The sequence below is a fragment of the Zalophus californianus genome, chromosome 11, assembly GCF_009762305.2.
Source record: "Zalophus californianus isolate mZalCal1 chromosome 11, mZalCal1.pri.v2, whole genome shotgun sequence".
Taxonomy (NCBI): domain Eukaryota; kingdom Metazoa; phylum Chordata; class Mammalia; order Carnivora; family Otariidae; genus Zalophus; species Zalophus californianus.
This window is the reverse complement of record NC_045605.1, coordinates 57212910-57229558: the sequence shown is the minus strand read 5'-3', so window position 1 is coordinate 57229558 and position 16649 is coordinate 57212910. Positions and strand designations below refer to the sequence as shown.

Below are 16649 nucleotides of genomic sequence, written 5' to 3'. Positions count from 1 at the left end.
TGTGTGCTCGGGAGAACCAAAGGGCAGCAGTTGTGGGGGGCTGTGTCCACGCTGGAACCAGTGTTCTGCCTCAGGCCAACATGGGAGAAAGAGTGGAGAATCAGAGGGAAACTTCCCAGGAGGAATGAGACTCCAGTGATCAGAGTCAGGAGAGGGACTGGTCACCCACCTCCAACTTCCCAGTGTCTTCCAGAAGCTCTTCTCTGCTCCCACTTTGAGTATTGTCCTAACGAGGGAGACTCTTACAGGCCTCCTGCATTCCTCTCTTGGCTTTGTGCAGGGACAGACAGGCGCCAAGGGGCTGGCTCCAGGTAGGTACCCTGTCTATGCCCCCTCCTCTCCCCACCGCCCCAGCACCAGCACCCGGACAGAAAGAGCCAAGGATCTCACACCAACCAGGCTGGGCCCCAGGCAGCTGAAGTAGAGCTAAGGGTGTTGCAAGCCTCCCAAATCACTCCCCCTCCATCCTCACCCCTCCACCCTCATACCTGGCCTGAGAGTTCTGGACCACATGGGGGTCTCATTTATTCCACCTAGTTGGTAGTACAAGGCTCTGTGGAGGCTGCTGGGGTGGGATCAGGGGGAGACAAAGGTGAACAAGAAGGTCTGGTCTGGGGCGCCTGGGTGGCTCAGTCGTTAAGCGTCTGCCTTCGGCTCAGGTCATGATCCCAGGGTCCTGGGATCGAGCCCCGTGTCGGGCTCCCTGCTCAGCAGGAAGCCTGCTTCTCCCTCTCCCACTCCCCCTGCTTGTGTTCCCTCTCTCACTGTCTCTCTCTCTCTGTCAAATAAATAAAATCTTAAAAAAAAAAGAAGAAGAAGAAGAAGATCTGGTCTCTGCCCCTCTGGGAGGTCAGCCTCTGGCAGGACACCAAACTGGGCCTGAGTGAGCACCCAGGAAGATCTGCTCTCAGGGGCTCCATCTGGGAGGGGCAGTAATGGATAGGCACAGAAAACTGTCATCCTTGGCCAACAGTGATCAGGAGGAAGGGACAGAGAAACTTATGTGGCATCCCAGAAGAAGACACCCCTTGCAGGTGAGGCATCAAATAAGGCTATTGGGGGCAGGGGGTGGCATTTGGGTGAAGCCTTAAAGAACCGATATTTGAGCCAGTGGCGTTGGGAGAATACAGCCTAAGGCCAGGCAGCAAGAGAGGTGGCTGGAGGAAAGGGCACAAGGAAAGGAACGAATGGGAGGTCAGGACAGAGAGGCTCTTGTCCTGGGATGTAGGCGAAGCCAGCAGCAGCAAAGGTGGAAGGAAGGCCGGCTGAAAGGTGGAGGGCCCAGCTCCCCAGCCCGGTCCAGCCACTGCCCCGCGGTGTGCCTTATCTCTGGCAGGTGCACAGGAGCTCCCACGCATCGAGTACTCACTGGTGAAGCGGCGTGGCCCCACCCTCCCTCTGGGGTGCCCTACCTGTCACAGGTGGCCAAGGGGCCAGAGGAACTTACTTCCGAGCAGGTACAGCGCAGGCAGTACATCAGGCCCTGTGGTTCCAGGTAGGGATGCCAGCTTTCACCGGGGGCATATCTCTTCCCATGGAAAAGGCAGAACAGGTCTGGACCTGGCAGACCAACCAGCGCTTTGTCAGTCCCGGGAGGCTCCAGCCCAAAGACCCTGCTTCGTGCCTCCTTCTCTTGGCTCTAGGAAGGATGTCATCTGGACCAGATAGGCGAAAGAGAACCCACCAGATGTGCTCTCCCAGGCAGGGGCCCGGAATACCTGAGTCCGTCAGCTTGACTACACACTTGCTGTGTGACGTTGAGCATGTCACTGCCCCTTTCTGAACCTTAACACTTCTCTGATAGGACAGTTAGGAAGATCAAACAGTGAAAGTGCTTACAGATTTAAATTGTGGTATAAATGTTATTAGATGAACAATCGAGGCCCCGGAGGATAAATTACACCTTTAAGGTCACATAGGAAGTCCGTCACCCAGCAGGGATGGTAGCCCACGTCTCCTGACTCTCAGTTCAGTGCTCCTTCTACCCTCATAATCACACCAGCTTCCTCTCTTTTGAACCCATGTTGCTTATTTATTTCCTACATCTCTGCAAACATACACACACACACATCCTTCCCACTGCTGACCCTCTCTCTCTCTCTCTCTCTCTCTCTCCACATACACACACACACACACACACACACACACACACACACACACACACACCCCTTCTCTCTGGGTCCTGTGACCCACCTTTTCAATAAAGCCACTCACAGCTCCGCCCCTGCTTTCACAGCCTACTGGGTCCTTATCTCAGGGAGCTGTGATGAAAGGGTTTAAATTGGGAAAACAAGGGCTGCCTAGGGAAAGGTTCTTAGAAAGCTGACTTTTAAATATCCTTAAATATAGTCATTGCTACTACTACGACTGCACGTCAATTGGCTATTTTTGTGACCTGCCTATCAGTTGTCAATATGCAAGGGAATGCTTCAAGAAGGATTGAGTAAAGTTTGTTTCATTAGGTTAGATACCTCTCCTGCAAGCCTGCTTTCCTGAAACCACCTCTCTCTCATTTCTCACACCCCATCAGCTGCCCAGCCTGCCCTCCCCTTCTCCTCTTGCTGGACCACCACCTAGCCCTGGCTCAGGGCTCCAGGTCGGGCTTCCAGCCCCGCGCCCCATCCTCTCGCCTCTGACCCTATCCCTGCCACCCTTGCTCCTCACAGGTAGCGGGTGATTTTTACAAGCCAGAAGGGATGCTGTCATTCCTACAGGAAAACTCTACATTACCTAAAGAATAAGCTGAGCTCTTCTAGGGTGGAAATGAGGTGCCCAGCACAAGCTAAGTGTCCACAAAGGTTTATGGAATTAAATGAGATTGAGCTATGGAAAAAGGACCCAACATTTACTATCTTCTCTTTACATAAATTACTTAATTACCCCATTGACATTATTGTTTTGAGCAGTAAATTGGATAATGCTTGTCAAATGCTTACTTACTTAGCCCAGTTTCTGACACTTGTTGAATGCTATTATTATGATAATTGTGGTAACAATGACCCTGCAAGATGGGTCATCTTGAATAGGTGATCCAGTCCCTCTAAGCTGGGTTATTGGGATCGTTACCATCATTAAGAGAAAAGCAGATGGAAACACTGAGGATCCAGCGCCTGAGTGACTTGCCTAGGCCATCCAGCTAGTGACTGGAAACCAGGACTCCACTCCCGGGCATAGCTCCTTGCAGTTCACCTCCCTTCTCCATGGCTTTGTGCCCAATCCCAGGGCCTAGGGGCTCCACTCTCTGCCTCAGCGGCCACCATAGCCTATTCCCTGTTTTCTTTCCTCGTCCCCTACTGGTCTAGAATCTAGAGGTCGCCTTTCACACTTCCCCCTGCCTGCTTTCTAGATCTTTCTCTTTGACATTTGAACTCATAGAATCACAGAGAATTGAAAGCAGCACACTAGCAGGACAGCAGGGCAGGAATTCCCTCTCATTGTTGGGGGGTGGGCTGGGGTACCGTCCGGCACACGCCTCCAAAGGAGAGGAGCTCCAGGGCCAGTCCTAACCTTTAGAAAGTTTCCCCTGTAAGAAGCTGGAACTGGCCTGCCCCTGGCTCTTTGCACTGCTCCTGCTCAGCCTCTCGGGCCTCCCAGAACAAAGATTTGAGGCCACAGTCATGATGCCTCCAGAGTCTGTGCTTCCCGTGGCTGCTGGGGACCCTAGGAGCACACGGCTGAGCTCCCTCCCCTCCCCCTCTCCAGCTCCCCAAAGTAGGGGGGGCGGAATCAGACAGCAGATCCCTTTCCCAGCAAGGCCCCCGGCTGGCCCGTATCAAATGAGCTGTGTTTATCTCTCAGCCTCTGCTGGCAGAGAGGGCGGGACACAGCCCCAGCTGGGGTGCTTGTTAGAGCCAGCCCAACTCTCCAAGGACTGAATAATGTCTTTCTTCCTCAGTCCCCTCCCCCCACCAGGGAGGGGCCGATTGCGACACTACCGGGCGGCCTTAGGTCTCAGCCTTGTTGCTGAAGAAACCCTCTCCCACCTTACTTGGGGCGGCCCCGCAGCCTGGCTCCTGTGCCAGTTGGCACCCCTCCCCCTCGCTGCCTGCTCAGAGCATGGAGACAGAGAAAATGTCTCAGCCCATGCCCAGGCCGCCCCACCAACAGACCTGGCAGCCACTGAGAACATGGGGGGGCCTGGCAGGCTGGTCCCGCAACCCCAGGAGGCCTCCTGCGGCCACAACCCCAGCCTACCAAGCCCTCCAAGGTGAGAGGCACAAGGAAGGGTGGCACTGCCTGGGGCTCCCCCTTACACCAGGGAGGTGAGTGCCCAAGGCCATGCCAACGCCAGGCAGAGGGAGGAAGGGCCAGGCTGCAGCCGCCTCGATCCCTGCAGTCCTGGCATCAGCCCCCATTCTTGCTAATGGCTGGTGGACAGAGCTCTAGCTCCTTATGCCACGAATTCACTGTGTGACAATGAGGAAGACTCTTCCTTCTCTGAGCCTCAGTTTCTCCTCTGCAAAATAAGGGGGAAGGTGAACTTTGATCTCTATAAAGGTTTCTGCACAGATACTGCTTATGAATCCATGATTTCACAATTCTAAGACTCCAAGACTCTAGGTTTCTAAGATTCAAGATTTGAGAATTCTGTGCTTCCGAGAGCCTACATTTCATGAGAACATGAAATCTTCTAGAACTGTACAATTTTGTGGCTCTAAGATCTGATCATTTCAAGCTTCCATGATTTAGGATGTACTGATGGTCTCATACACCCAGGTTCTCAGGGGCTCCGACATGGGCTAGGATAAGGTTCAGGGAGCCAGTGGGGCTGACCCTGGGTGGCATGAAGAAGGAGGCAAAGTCTGTCTCTCACATCCCCTCCTTTCCCATCTATTCCTTTTGGTCTTCTGTGGCCTTCCCATACCTGCCCTAGCCTTGGCCCTGCCCCATTTCCCTCTCCACCCACCACCATGCATCATTCCATCCTCCCTCTGCCCAACTCAGGGGGGCACTGGGCCTTCTCTCAGGGATCTTTGGGAGTTAATCGCGCCTAGCAGTGATACTTAATCCAGGAAAAAGACAGTAGTGGAGGAAGTTTTCATTTGAAAAGGATAATTGGCCCTCTTCCAGGCTTGAGAGAGAGAAAAATTAAAGTTGGACAGGTCTCATACCCCTCAAAACCCCTCACTCAGTGGTGGTGTGTACATAGTCCAAAGACCCTGGCTTTGGAATCAGATAGGTGGGGGCTCAAATTGGACTTGGCTTTTTTGGGGGGGAGGGGCAGAGGGAGAGGGAGACAGAGACTCTTAAGCAGGGCCCCTGCCCAGTGGGGAGCCCAACAAGGGGCTCTATCTCACAGCCCTGAGATCACAACCCTGAGATCATGACCCGAGTCAAAATCAAGAGTGAGACACTTAACCAACTGAGCCACCCAGGTGCCCCGGATTTGGCTTTTGTCGACAGCCTGAGTTTAGACAAGTTACTTAATCACTCTAGGCCTCAGTTTCCATAGCTGTTAAATGGGATTAGTAATAATCTCTACTTCTCAGGGTTATTGTAGAATTAAATCAGATAATATATGTGATATGCCTAGTGCCTGGCACATATCAGATGCTCAATTAAATAGTTGGCTATAAAACAAAAAGCAGATCTGGGTGCTGACCCCAAACTTCCCTAACAGTCTGTTTCTCGTGGTATTCCTTTTACTCCCATAATTCTATGGGCAGCCCCCAGGCACCCATTAGGGCATGAACATCATGGTACCTGCCACTGAGGTCAAACCTCCCTCATTTACAACCTTACCAACCCTGTTTCCTGTGGCTCCCCACACTCTCTTAGCCACACTCACAAGCCGGACTCCCCAACACCCCCTCTGCTTACACAGACCTCAAGGCTGGGATACAGAGATCAAACTGGTCAGGGTGGGCGAGAGGCTGGAGATCAGTCCAGAGAGCAAGGAAGAGGCTCATGAGGGGCCTTGAGAACCCAGAGGGCAAAAGAAAGCCATGGAAGTTTTGAACATTTAAACTGGGGCGTGCCTGTGGTCAGGTTTGCATTTTACCACCATCACTGATCGGAGGGGTTGGAGGGCAAAACTGGAGGCAGAGAGGCCAGGGGAGGCTGTTGTGTTGGCTGGTTTTGAGAGCTTGCTAGCCCGGACCAAGATAGAAGCAGTGCCCATGGGCTCAAGTGCAGATTTGGGGAATCCTTGGGAAATACGGTGGGTGGGCTGTGGGCTGTAGGGCAGGCTGGATATGGGTGGGGAGGGAAAAGGAGCAGTCCAGGGCGGGATTGCAGCTTTAGGCCTAAACCACAGGTGGATGTGGGGCACCCTACGCGCCAAGCAGGGGCTGTTATTATCATTAGTTATGATTTCTTAGTATCATTAGGAATAGTGATATTACTTCCTGCTATTCACTCAGCTCTTGAGCTTTTGTGTATCAGGTCTTACACACATTGGTGGGCCTGGGCTGTGACTAGGCAAGACACAGTCCCCATCCTCGAGGAGCTCCCAGCCTAATGCAGAAGATGGATAGATAAAATACAGTTGACCTTGAACAACATGAGTCTGAACTGTGCAGGTCCACTTATTAGTGGATTTTTTTTACAGTACGGTACTCTACGTGTATTTTCTCTTCCTTATGATTTTCTTAATAATGTTTTCTTTTCTCTTGCTTCCTTGATTACAAGATTATACTGTATAATACATGTAACATACAAGAGCTGGATTCATCAGCTGTTTATGTTACCAGTAAGGCTTCAGGTCAACAGTGGGCTATCCGTTATTAAGTTTTGGGGGGAGTCAAAAGTGCTATGCAGATTTTTGACTGTGCGGGGGTTGGTGCCCCTAACCCCTGCCTTGTTCAAGGGTCAGCTGTGCATACAGTGTGACAAGTTCTATGGTAGTGGAAGCACAGAGGCTTTATTTAGGGAAGGCTTCCCCGAGAAGATGCAGGACCTGGCCATTGAAGGAGTTAAGGTGCAGACAGCGGGGAAGGGCTTGCCAGGCAGCAAGCGGGAGCTACCCGCAAAGGCACAGGGGTGGTGGTGACCGTGGTTCATGCGAGGCCACTCACTGCAGGTGGCTGGCACGGGCTGGGGGCTAGCTCCCCTGCTTGCCTGAAGCGTCCACTTGGATGGGCCGTAGTCAAAGCGCTTCCCTAGCTTGATACTGAAAGTGACTGGACTTAGTTGATCTAATTTGAACTGAGGGCACGTCACCCCAGCCTGTCGTGAGCCAGCTCTTGCCTGCTTTTCTGGCCGGGCTCGCAGCGGTGGCCCTGTGTGCAGCCTCCCCTCCTCTTGCTGAATATCTCACTCTTCCACCACCCCACCGGGCTCTTTCACACTCGCGCGCCTTCCTGTGCTGTTTCCTCCACTTGGAATGTGGTTCTCCGTCTCCGTGTTTGGCCGCTTAGCCTCGTTCTTCAAAAGCCTGTCCAGAGGCCACCCTTTCCGTGAAGCCGCCCCACCCTCCCAGGCCAGCGGCCAGTCCTTCCTCGGGGCCCCCACAGAACTGGGTTCAGCCCTCTCCGACAACTCTCGTCACTGGATTAGAAGCACTGATTAAGTGCATTCTTCTTCCTTACTAAACTATGAGCTTCTTGAGAGCAGAGACCATATCTCATTAATCTGTGTATCTCCGAGTGCTCTGCCCGGATCCTGCACAGAGTTGGGCACTGGATTAATGAATGCACCATGAAAGAACGGAGTCAATGGAGAGGGGAGGTTCTGGAAGAGGAGGTGATTGATGGTTCTTAATCCTGGAAACCTCTTTCACAAAAAGAATACTTCATCATGTGATAAGGTAGCCAAATCCCTCTTAGCACTTTGACCTTGCCACCTACCAGGAAGTAACGTTTGACCTCCCCTTTCCAGCTCTCGCCATCTGCCATCTGAACTCCCAAACCACACACCACCATGTACAAAAAGGTCAGGGGCCTGGGCAGGTAAGAGGATGAACAGTTCCATGACCTTCACGCCCCATCCAAGGCCGTCCCACAGTCTGCCTTGAAACTCATGCTATGATAAAGGCCTCCTAGGGGGTAGTTAGGAGTGGGTAGTGTGATTGGGAATTCTTCCAACAGGAAGCAGAAAAGACAACCAGAAAGAAGCTTCTGGGCTGCAGGGGAAGCTGGAGGAGACCGGGGGGTGTGGGGTGTGAGGAGAGAGGCCTGGGATTGTGGCTGGCCTGTCCCCAGCCTGCAAGGACCTGAGCGAGCCAGCTGTGCGGGAATGTGAGAACGTTCCCATCTTTTCCCTGGCGCCCACACAGCCATACTTTATTTATTTATGGTTCCCCCTCACACAAACAAACCTGCTTCCCTCCCAGACATAAGCTCTGCTCTGGGCGCTGGCACCCAATGGGGGAAGGAGTCAGAAGTGAAAACCTCAGGTCCTCAGGGGCGAAGCTGGGCGACCTAGGGAAAAGGCCCTCACTTCTCTGAACCTGACTCTTCTTCTCTGACACATGACAGATGTTCGGGGGCACAGAAGGACCTCAAAGGAGAGCCCTGTCAAACCAGGAAGGGCAGCTCTGTTACCGGCAAGCGTCAGGGGGGCAGAGATGAGACCATTTACATCCTCTTCTGCCTTGGACACGTCACTTATATTCACGGTATCTTAGAAAGTTAGGGACTGAGCGATGACATCCAATCCTTTATTTTACAGATGGGGAAACTGAGTCCTAGAAGAGGGATCAGGACTCGCCTAAGATCATTGATTTATGCCAGCACAAACTCTAGTGGCAGTCTTCGGATCTTGGGGGGCTGCTTATAGGCACATCCCTTCCCGAAGGGGGCAGGACCAGAAGAAAAGGCTTTAAAGTGCAAACAGAAGGATCCAGGTGAGCCATACGGAAGAATCCGGCTATAAGAACGGGTATCAGAAGAAGACCGGGACGGATGGCGTTCTCTGGTAGGAGATGCGATCCTGTCCAGGGGCTTGCCTGAAATGATCTCGGCGCTGCACCTCCCAGGGGCACCGCACTCACACCAGTCCTTCTCTTTGGGAGCCCAAGGGACCCAGGATCCCTCCCCCAGAGGCCGGCGCCATGGCTAGTGCCTGGGGGAACTTGAGAGGCCAGTCCTGGAACAGGTGCAACAGCTGGAACCCTGTGCAGCTGTCGCGGGGCTCCGCCTGCTGGCGAGTGAGTGAGACAGAGACCTCTACTGGTGGGAGGGAGGAGGTGCAGAACCACCTAACCCACCGAGGGAGGGGCCTGCCTGGAGCCAGATGTCAAGCCTTCCCTCGGGTGCCCCCTTCCCCCATGCACATCTGGACGGGTAGATGGGGATGCAGCTAAGCTGAACAGCAAGGCAGGGTCCCTACTGGTGGGTGTCCCTCCACACCCACTGTTCTGGGCCTTCTAGGTACGCTCTCCTGGTGTCTGAGGGCAGGACGACCAGGCTGTAGATCTAAACTCCCCCGACTTGCTTTTTCCAAAGTCCAGAGCAGACTCAGAATCAAGGCAACAGCATCTCTGGATCTTAGAGTCTTAGAATCACAGGATGTTAAAGCCAGAATGGTCTGAATGATAACCTGTTTGGGTCAACCATCTCTTTTTACAGCTGGGAAAACTGAGGGGCAGAGAAGGGTGATTTGTCTGGTGTCACAGCTGGAATTAGCAGAGCCAGGCTGAAGCCCGGACCTTCTGACTCCAATTTGTCCTCCGTGCCACGTCATACGACGGGAGCTCCCTTTCTGCCCCATCTCTACTTCTGCAGTCTGGGATCCTGTCACCTGGGGACAGAAGCTCCGGTTCCTACCATACGCATTACCCTTGGAGTGAGGATAGAGAGATTGATGTTTTTACTTGATAACTGTCTCCTGAAAGCAGGATTGGACAGCGGGAGGGAAGAGAAAGCAGACGCATGCCGGATACCTTAAGGGGGCTGGGGGTGGGGGTAGCAATTAGTAAGGGAAGAGCACAATAGAGAGGCACTGACCTAGGGGCAGAGCACTGGAGAGGGAGTCAAGACACTATGCAGGTTCTCATTCACAGGGGGATGGGTGCCCAAACTGACTAGCATCATGCATGTCTGTGGTTCCGCCTGGGGCCGGGATCAGTATCAATGACCAGGTCATGGACCTGGAATCAGGGTTCGATCTGTGGTCACAGTTTTGAGGATCAGGGCTCAGCCTGTGGCCAGAGTTGAGACTCCGTCCAGGTTGAACTCAATCTGTGGCTGGAAGCAGAGCCAAGGACAGAATAACCTTTGTTTGAATAGTCTTGCATTGCGAGGAGCAAACCGCCATGCGTGCTCACAGGCCTTTGGCATTCTGCAGGGCTGAGCCACCTCAGGAATCTGACATGACGCAGACCTGAGAATTCCCATCTGTTGGCATCACTTCTGAAAGCGCCTGAGGTGTCACCAGGAGATGTCTTATGCATGACAGGCCTGTGGGATCTTACTTGAACTAAGACAAGGACCTTCCTAAGAGACCCCAAATAGGACCCTGGCAAATGCCTATAGAATAGGATTGTTCCTAGATTCATAGATAGTCAGCAGTAGAAGAAGTGAAGCTCAGAGAAGGGAAGTGATTTGTCCCAATGCACATAACCAATAAGTGACACATCTGTGTATTCTTTTCTTTAATAAATCTGCGGTGTGAACTTGGGCAAGTCTCTCCCACTCCTGGGCTTCAGTTTAACTATAAGGATAGGAAAACTGCGGGTAGAAGCAGATGGTTTTCAAAGGCTCTTTCAGCTCTGACATCCCAGAATCTGAACACACCCCTCTGAATGCCAGTCCACCTCACCTTAATTCAAGTCTGCTCTGAGTAATTTTCTTGCATGTGTGGAGCTAAGCTCCAGGCTGTAGGGGAGATAGAATTCTGGCAGGACCCAGTGAGAGGTAGGGGCCTGAAGGCCAGTGGAGGCGCAGAGGAAGGAGATGGAAGGGGCGTGGGTGGCCAAGGAAAGTTTGCTGGAAGAAGTGTGACCCAGCAAGGTGCTGAAGGGCTGGCAAGATACGGGAGGTTGACAGGAGGGGTGTGGGTAGGACATCAGCAATCCTGCACAATGATCTGATTCTGGTTCATCTGTCAGAGAGGTATCCAGGGCAGCGATGCTTGGAGAAAAGCCTTGGGGGCTAAGAATGCTGTGCCAAGAGGAAGGGGGGCAGGCATGGAGGGCATTCTGTGGTAAGTCCCTTTTAAGAAACAACAGGTAAGTGTTAGGAGGAAACCTCCGGGGCCCAAGGAAGGGGAGGAGACATTTACTGAGTACTAGGCATTGTGCTGGCTAATTTAACACAGTCACCTCCTTGAATCCTCCCAAGAGCCCTTTGGGTTCCAGGTGTGTCTCTGTCTGAGATCAAGAAATTGAGGCTCAGAGAAGTTGTGACGTATGATAAGTCACACAACTGCTGAGGGCCAGAGGCAGGACTTGAACCCAACACTGAGGTCTTTCCATTACTTATTACTAAGGACTTCTGTGAGTCTCATGCTGCTGGCAGCCCAGAGACGACCAGACATGCAGCCTGCCCTCACAAGCAGAGACAAGAATGAAACAGAATCCAGCCCCACCAGCTCCAGAAAGTCACGTGCAAAAGAAAGGCAGCAAAAGAAAGGGGGAGCTGAGCTGCGGAGAGGACAGAGCGCTAGGCTGGGACTTGGGAAACTGGGGTCTTCATCCCAGTCCCTGTGCTGTGTAACCTGGAGCAGACCCCTGCTCCTCCTCCCTCGGTTTCTTTATCAGGTATTTTAGGGTTTGAACTAAGTTCCTTCCTTCTCATTAAGTGTATCTTTGGTTTTGTTTTCCATCCTCACAGCATTCCAAGAGATCGGGGATGGGGAGGGGGTCCACCAGCCTCTTGCAGGGGTAGGGGGAAACTGAGGTTCAGAGAGATTATATAAACTGTTTGAGGTTACACTGCGTCTAAGTGGAGACTGATATTTTTAATGATGCTACCATGTACCAGCTAGTTGCTGGTGCTAGTTGCTTCACATATTTTCTCCAATTTAATTCTCACAACAGCCCTGGGATTTTGACTCCCATTTTATAGATTAGGGAACTGAGGCTTAGAGCGGTGCCCTCCACCTGCTGGTATTCAAAAGATCTGGGATAGCGAAGACTGGTCTATCTCCCTGTGCCCTTGCTGCCTCCCAGAGTCTTAAAGCTCCAAATCAAGGTTCCTTCAGATGCTGTGGGGCGGGGGGGGAGAGGGGGAAAGCATAGGATTTGGAATTGGAGAGCTCGGGCTTTGGATGGCTTACTAGCTCTATTAACTTAAGCAAGTTTCTTCTGTCAACCTGTTTTCTCATCTGTAAAATGCAAATGACAATACCCACCTCATGGGAGTGTTGTGAGGATCACAAGGGGTAACAGAATGAGGTTTGTCTAGTTAGCTCTTCTGTCTTTCCATGGGCTCCCTTTGAATGCAGTAGTCTACATCTTCATTACTTTCATCACACCCTTGCAGCCAGCCATGCCCGGCTCTCTCCTGAGAACGTTAAGCACCACCAGCAGCCAACACACACACACACAGTGTCCTGCCCTCTCTCCCACCGCCCTCAGCCCCCCGCATCCTCAGGTCCGTGGCAGCAGCCCCCTTGGCTCTGAGTTTCCCCAAGTTTCCCCCGCAGTATCCCACACTCATCAGCCCATACTGGTCGGCAGAGAAGTCTCCACTCTCCCCACACAGGTGCTGCCCTATGGCTGTCAGAACAGTTTGCGGTCCCGAGTCCTGGCACTTGCCCCCGCCCCCCCCCCCGCCACCCCGCACATCCCAGGGGCTCGAATCCCTCCTCTGCCTACCCAGCCCCACCAGCACCCCTACTTACGGGCTCGAGCGTGGGAGTCCAAGGGGAACCAGAGCAGCGCGAGTCCCAGCAAGGAGGAGAGGACCCTTACCTCGGGAACCATCCTTCCTTCCCCCAGGGCCAGGCCGCCGGGCGCTGAGCCGGGAGGGGCGTCGGGAGAAAGTGAGATGAGGACACTGAGGCACAGGGGCACAAAGCAACCCGCAGACCCAGGGAGGGCTGCCTCTACAGTGGAGAGTCAGAGAAGGGTGGAGTAGGTGGTGTGGACAGAAAGGGAGGTCCAAGGTGGAAGGTGGGAATAAGAGGAAGGTGGAAAGAGAACAAGGGGAAAGGAGAGAGAGAGATGGAGAGATGGAGGAAGGTGCGGCAGGAAGGGAAAGCAGTAAAAGCAAAGGAGAAGGTGAGAGGGAGGGGAGGAGGAGAAAGACGGGGAGGACAGGGGTCTGCAGAGCGCGCAGCGTCGGCCGAGGCGCGCGGGACCAGCGGGCTGTTCCGGGCGCGCGGGCTAGAAGCGGCCGGCGCCCCCTGCTCGGTGGGCTCGGGGGAGGGCTGCGGGGTCCCGGGGCGCGGCGGGGCGGCGGTACCCGGGGCGGCGGTACCCGCGGCGGCGGCGGCGACGGCGCGGCGGCCGCGGGGGCTGGCTGAGCGCGGGCCGGCTGTGCACGCCAAGGGCGCCAGGCGCCGCGCTCGGGCGCATTTGTACTTTGCCGCGGGAAGCAGGCAGCCCCGGCCTGGCGCTGGCCTAGCGCTGGCGCCTCCTCTGGGGCACCGCGGGCTCGGTGGATTGGCCACCCGAGAAACAGGCCCACTTTTCCCCTCCTCTCTCGTGCGGGTCTCCGGGACGCACGCTCCAGGCGCGGCGCCGAGAGGAGGCGAGAGGGCTGGGGAGGGGGAAGGGGCCACCCGGACCACGGGCTTTAACCCCTGACTCTCCGTGGCGCCCAGAGCGCAGTTAGGACGCAAACCAGTTAGGCTTCAGGTGGGACTTTCGGGTGGGGAAGGATGAGATGGGGCGGGAGAGGGAAAGCGGGCTGCGGGGACGGCAAGGCGCTCAGGGCGGTGCGTGCACATCACTCTGGATGAAATCAGGACACTTGCCATTCTTAATTCCGTTTGTGGTCTTGGACACGCCTCCTCGGAGTCTAAAAATGGGGATCCTAATACGTTCCACATTTTTTCCGAAGATGAAATGAGATAATGAACGTCAAAGTACTCACATCTCAAAAAGAAGGGGTCATAATTCCAGGCAGCTGGAATGACCTTCCCCTTTCTACCCACACGCTCCGTGCCTAGGTTGAAATCCAGTCCAGCGGGATTCTTGGCCCTTCCTCTGGAAGTCTTCCTCTGCTTTCCCCCCCCCTCCCACTCCTGAAGCAGGACGTGATCTCTCCTTGGTCTCTGCAGGTAAGGCCTGCACCTCCCTGAGAGTGATGGCCAAGTTCAGGCCTCTTCAGTGAGAGCTGGTTGTCAAAGTCTCAACTTTCCCACCAGAAGGCGAGCTCCCTGTGGGTACAGCCCCGAAAGTCGTGGTTAGTGCCCCCTACCTTGTGTTGAATGAGTGCATGAATTAGTAGGACCCCTGAGCTTTCAGGTTAAGAAACACCCAGGCTCTGAAACCAAAAGGGCAGGGTCCTTCTCCATGGATGGCTCTCTCCCTAACTTGCTGGGCCATTTTGGTCAAGTTCATCCATCTGGCTTTGGACCTCAACTTCCTGCCCAGCTTCTCTTGCGGAACTCCTGGGAAGTCCAGTGAGCAGGGGAGGGGAAAGGACTGAGAAGGGTAAGAGGTAAGATAGGGTACCGAGCCACATGCCACTCTGCTAGAGAATCATTTCCACCTTCTCATGCTTCTGGCTGGCTGGCTGTAAAGATATTTTCTTACAATAAGGCTGGGCTCCCCATTCCCATGTGCTGCCAGGCTATCCCCTCCAGAACAGAGAACACTGGGAAGAATCAGTGATCCCCAGAGATGGAGCTTCCCCAGAGCTCGCAGAATCAGGGACAAGCATGATCTACCCCAAGGTGCCCTTCAGACTTAATTTCTCCCACTCCAGTCTGGCCAGTCTCTTTCTCTTCCTTGAGTATACTGGATTTTAACAGATAATGAGAGCTATGTATATCATCATGCTTCCCTTTTTGCCTTGCTTTCAGGGAGCTCAGAATTAAACGTAGTGCTTAATTGCAGAAATAATCTCATCCCAAGGATCTGGGACAGAGATCTCTTCTTCCCCCATCTTTGTTTAAATTCTGCTGTACACATGTATTCATGTCTTAGATGGACGAGGTGAATCAAGATTCGCCTGTCCTATATCCTGCCCGTTCTACTTCAGGAAAGGTCCCCACCATGAAACCCAAACACACCTCGATCCTCCTCTCCATCCTGCTCCCAGAGTTGGGACCATTGTCATCCCTTACCTGGACTTTGCCAACAGCTTCTAAGCAACGCTTCTGCCCCTAATCTGGGCCCCTCCAATGTATTTTCCTCACATGTGCCCTAAGAATTCTGCTTATTGTTTCTACTGACAAATCTGATCACATCACTTTTTCCTTAAAATCCATTATTGCAGGGGTGCCTGGGTGCCTCAGTCGGTTAAGCAATTGAGTCTTGGTTTCGGCTCAGGTCATGATCCCAGGGTCTTGAGACTGAGCCCCATGTCAGGCTCCCTGCTAAGCGGGGAGTCTGCTTCTCTCCTTCTCCCTCTGCCCCCGCCCCTACTCGTGCTCTTGTGCGCAAGCACGCACTCTCTCCCTCTCTCAAATAAATAAATCTTTAAAAAAAAATCCATTATTGGAAGTAAATAGATAAATAAATAAATAAATAAATAAATAACATTAAATGCAATGTGGTATCCTGGACCGGATTCTGGGACAGTAAAAGGACATTAGTGGAAAAACTGGTGAACCAAGTCTATACTTCAGTTAATAGTTATGTGCCAATCTTGGTTTCTTTGTCTGCACAGAGGTTCCTTGGCTAGGTAAGATGTTAGCATTGGGGAAAGTAGGGTGGAAGATATATGCTTCTTAGATAAGAACTCTGTACTCTCTTTGTTATTTTTCTATCAATCTAAAAGCTTTCCAAAATGGAAAAAGAAATCTTTCCAAAATGAAAAGCTTATTAAATAAATAACAGGACAAAAACGATAGGCTTCCTATCATTTACAGAATAAAATCCAAAATTGTTAGCATTGGATTCAAGACTATGCACATTTTGGCTCCTGCTTACCAATACCATCTACCCAACGCTCCACCACTCACTTCCCGAAACCGTCTGTGCATTTTCACACCTTCATATGTTTGTATGTGTTTTCCTTCTGCCTGCACTATATTCTTCCTCCTCTAGCTAGTGAATTCCTTCTAACTTTTCAAAAGTCAGCGCGGAGTGACTTCTCTGAGGCCTTCCCAGAGTCCCCCCAATCAAAGCAAATTTTTTGTTTTTGTGTTTCCTAGAGCACTTTGTAGTGTAGCTACTGGAGCGTAAATACGTATTTGCATTTCGGAGTAAATATTTCTTTTGCGTTTCTACTCAGTACTGTGGGGAGCTGGGCCCTTTTATCATTTATATCTGTACTTCCAGCACTTAGCAAGGCAACACACAAAGAAATAATTGCTTCATGAATGAGTGGAGACCTCAGTGATTTGAAAAGATATTATTTTCATGGGGGAGCCTTCAGCGTGCCTCTTGCCATTGGTTTTAGTCAGTGATTGACCTAAGAAACAAGCCGTTGAGGGAAATCTCTGCGTCTTCTGTAGAATTGTGTTGAAGATGGTTGTGCATTAAGATGGTTGTCCTTTAAGAAAGGAGACTTGATAGATTCTTCCAAAATCTAATCAGAAAAAAAAAAAAAGGTATCTACCCATAGCAATTTGTCGTACTAAGTTTGGTACCTGTTTCTTCCCTCTTAGGGAACTTGCTCGTTGCCTTCCAAGGCAGCCAGCCCATTGCA

The 16649-nt window shown here is 52.5% G+C and overlaps 1 protein-coding gene across 2 annotated transcripts in view; it reads right to left on the bottom strand.

Moving 5' to 3' along the window:
* Nucleotides 1–13103, bottom strand: part of CHRDL2 (chordin like 2) — a 31627-nt gene extending 18524 nt beyond the window's left edge. Inside the window, exons 1-2 of one of the 2 annotated variants that reach the window (XM_027579866.1) lie at nt 12727–13103; nt 1448–1560 (exon numbers count right to left, since the gene is read on the bottom strand). In XM_027579866.1, coding sequence (XP_027435667.1) covers nt 1448–1560; nt 12727–12808 — 195 coding nt within the window. In that variant the 5' untranslated portion in view covers nt 12809–13103. The remainder of the gene's footprint in view (nt 1–1447; nt 1561–12726) is intronic. The other variant, XM_027579869.1, reaches the window with a different exon arrangement.
* Between the last annotated feature and the right edge of the window lie 3546 nt (nt 13104–16649).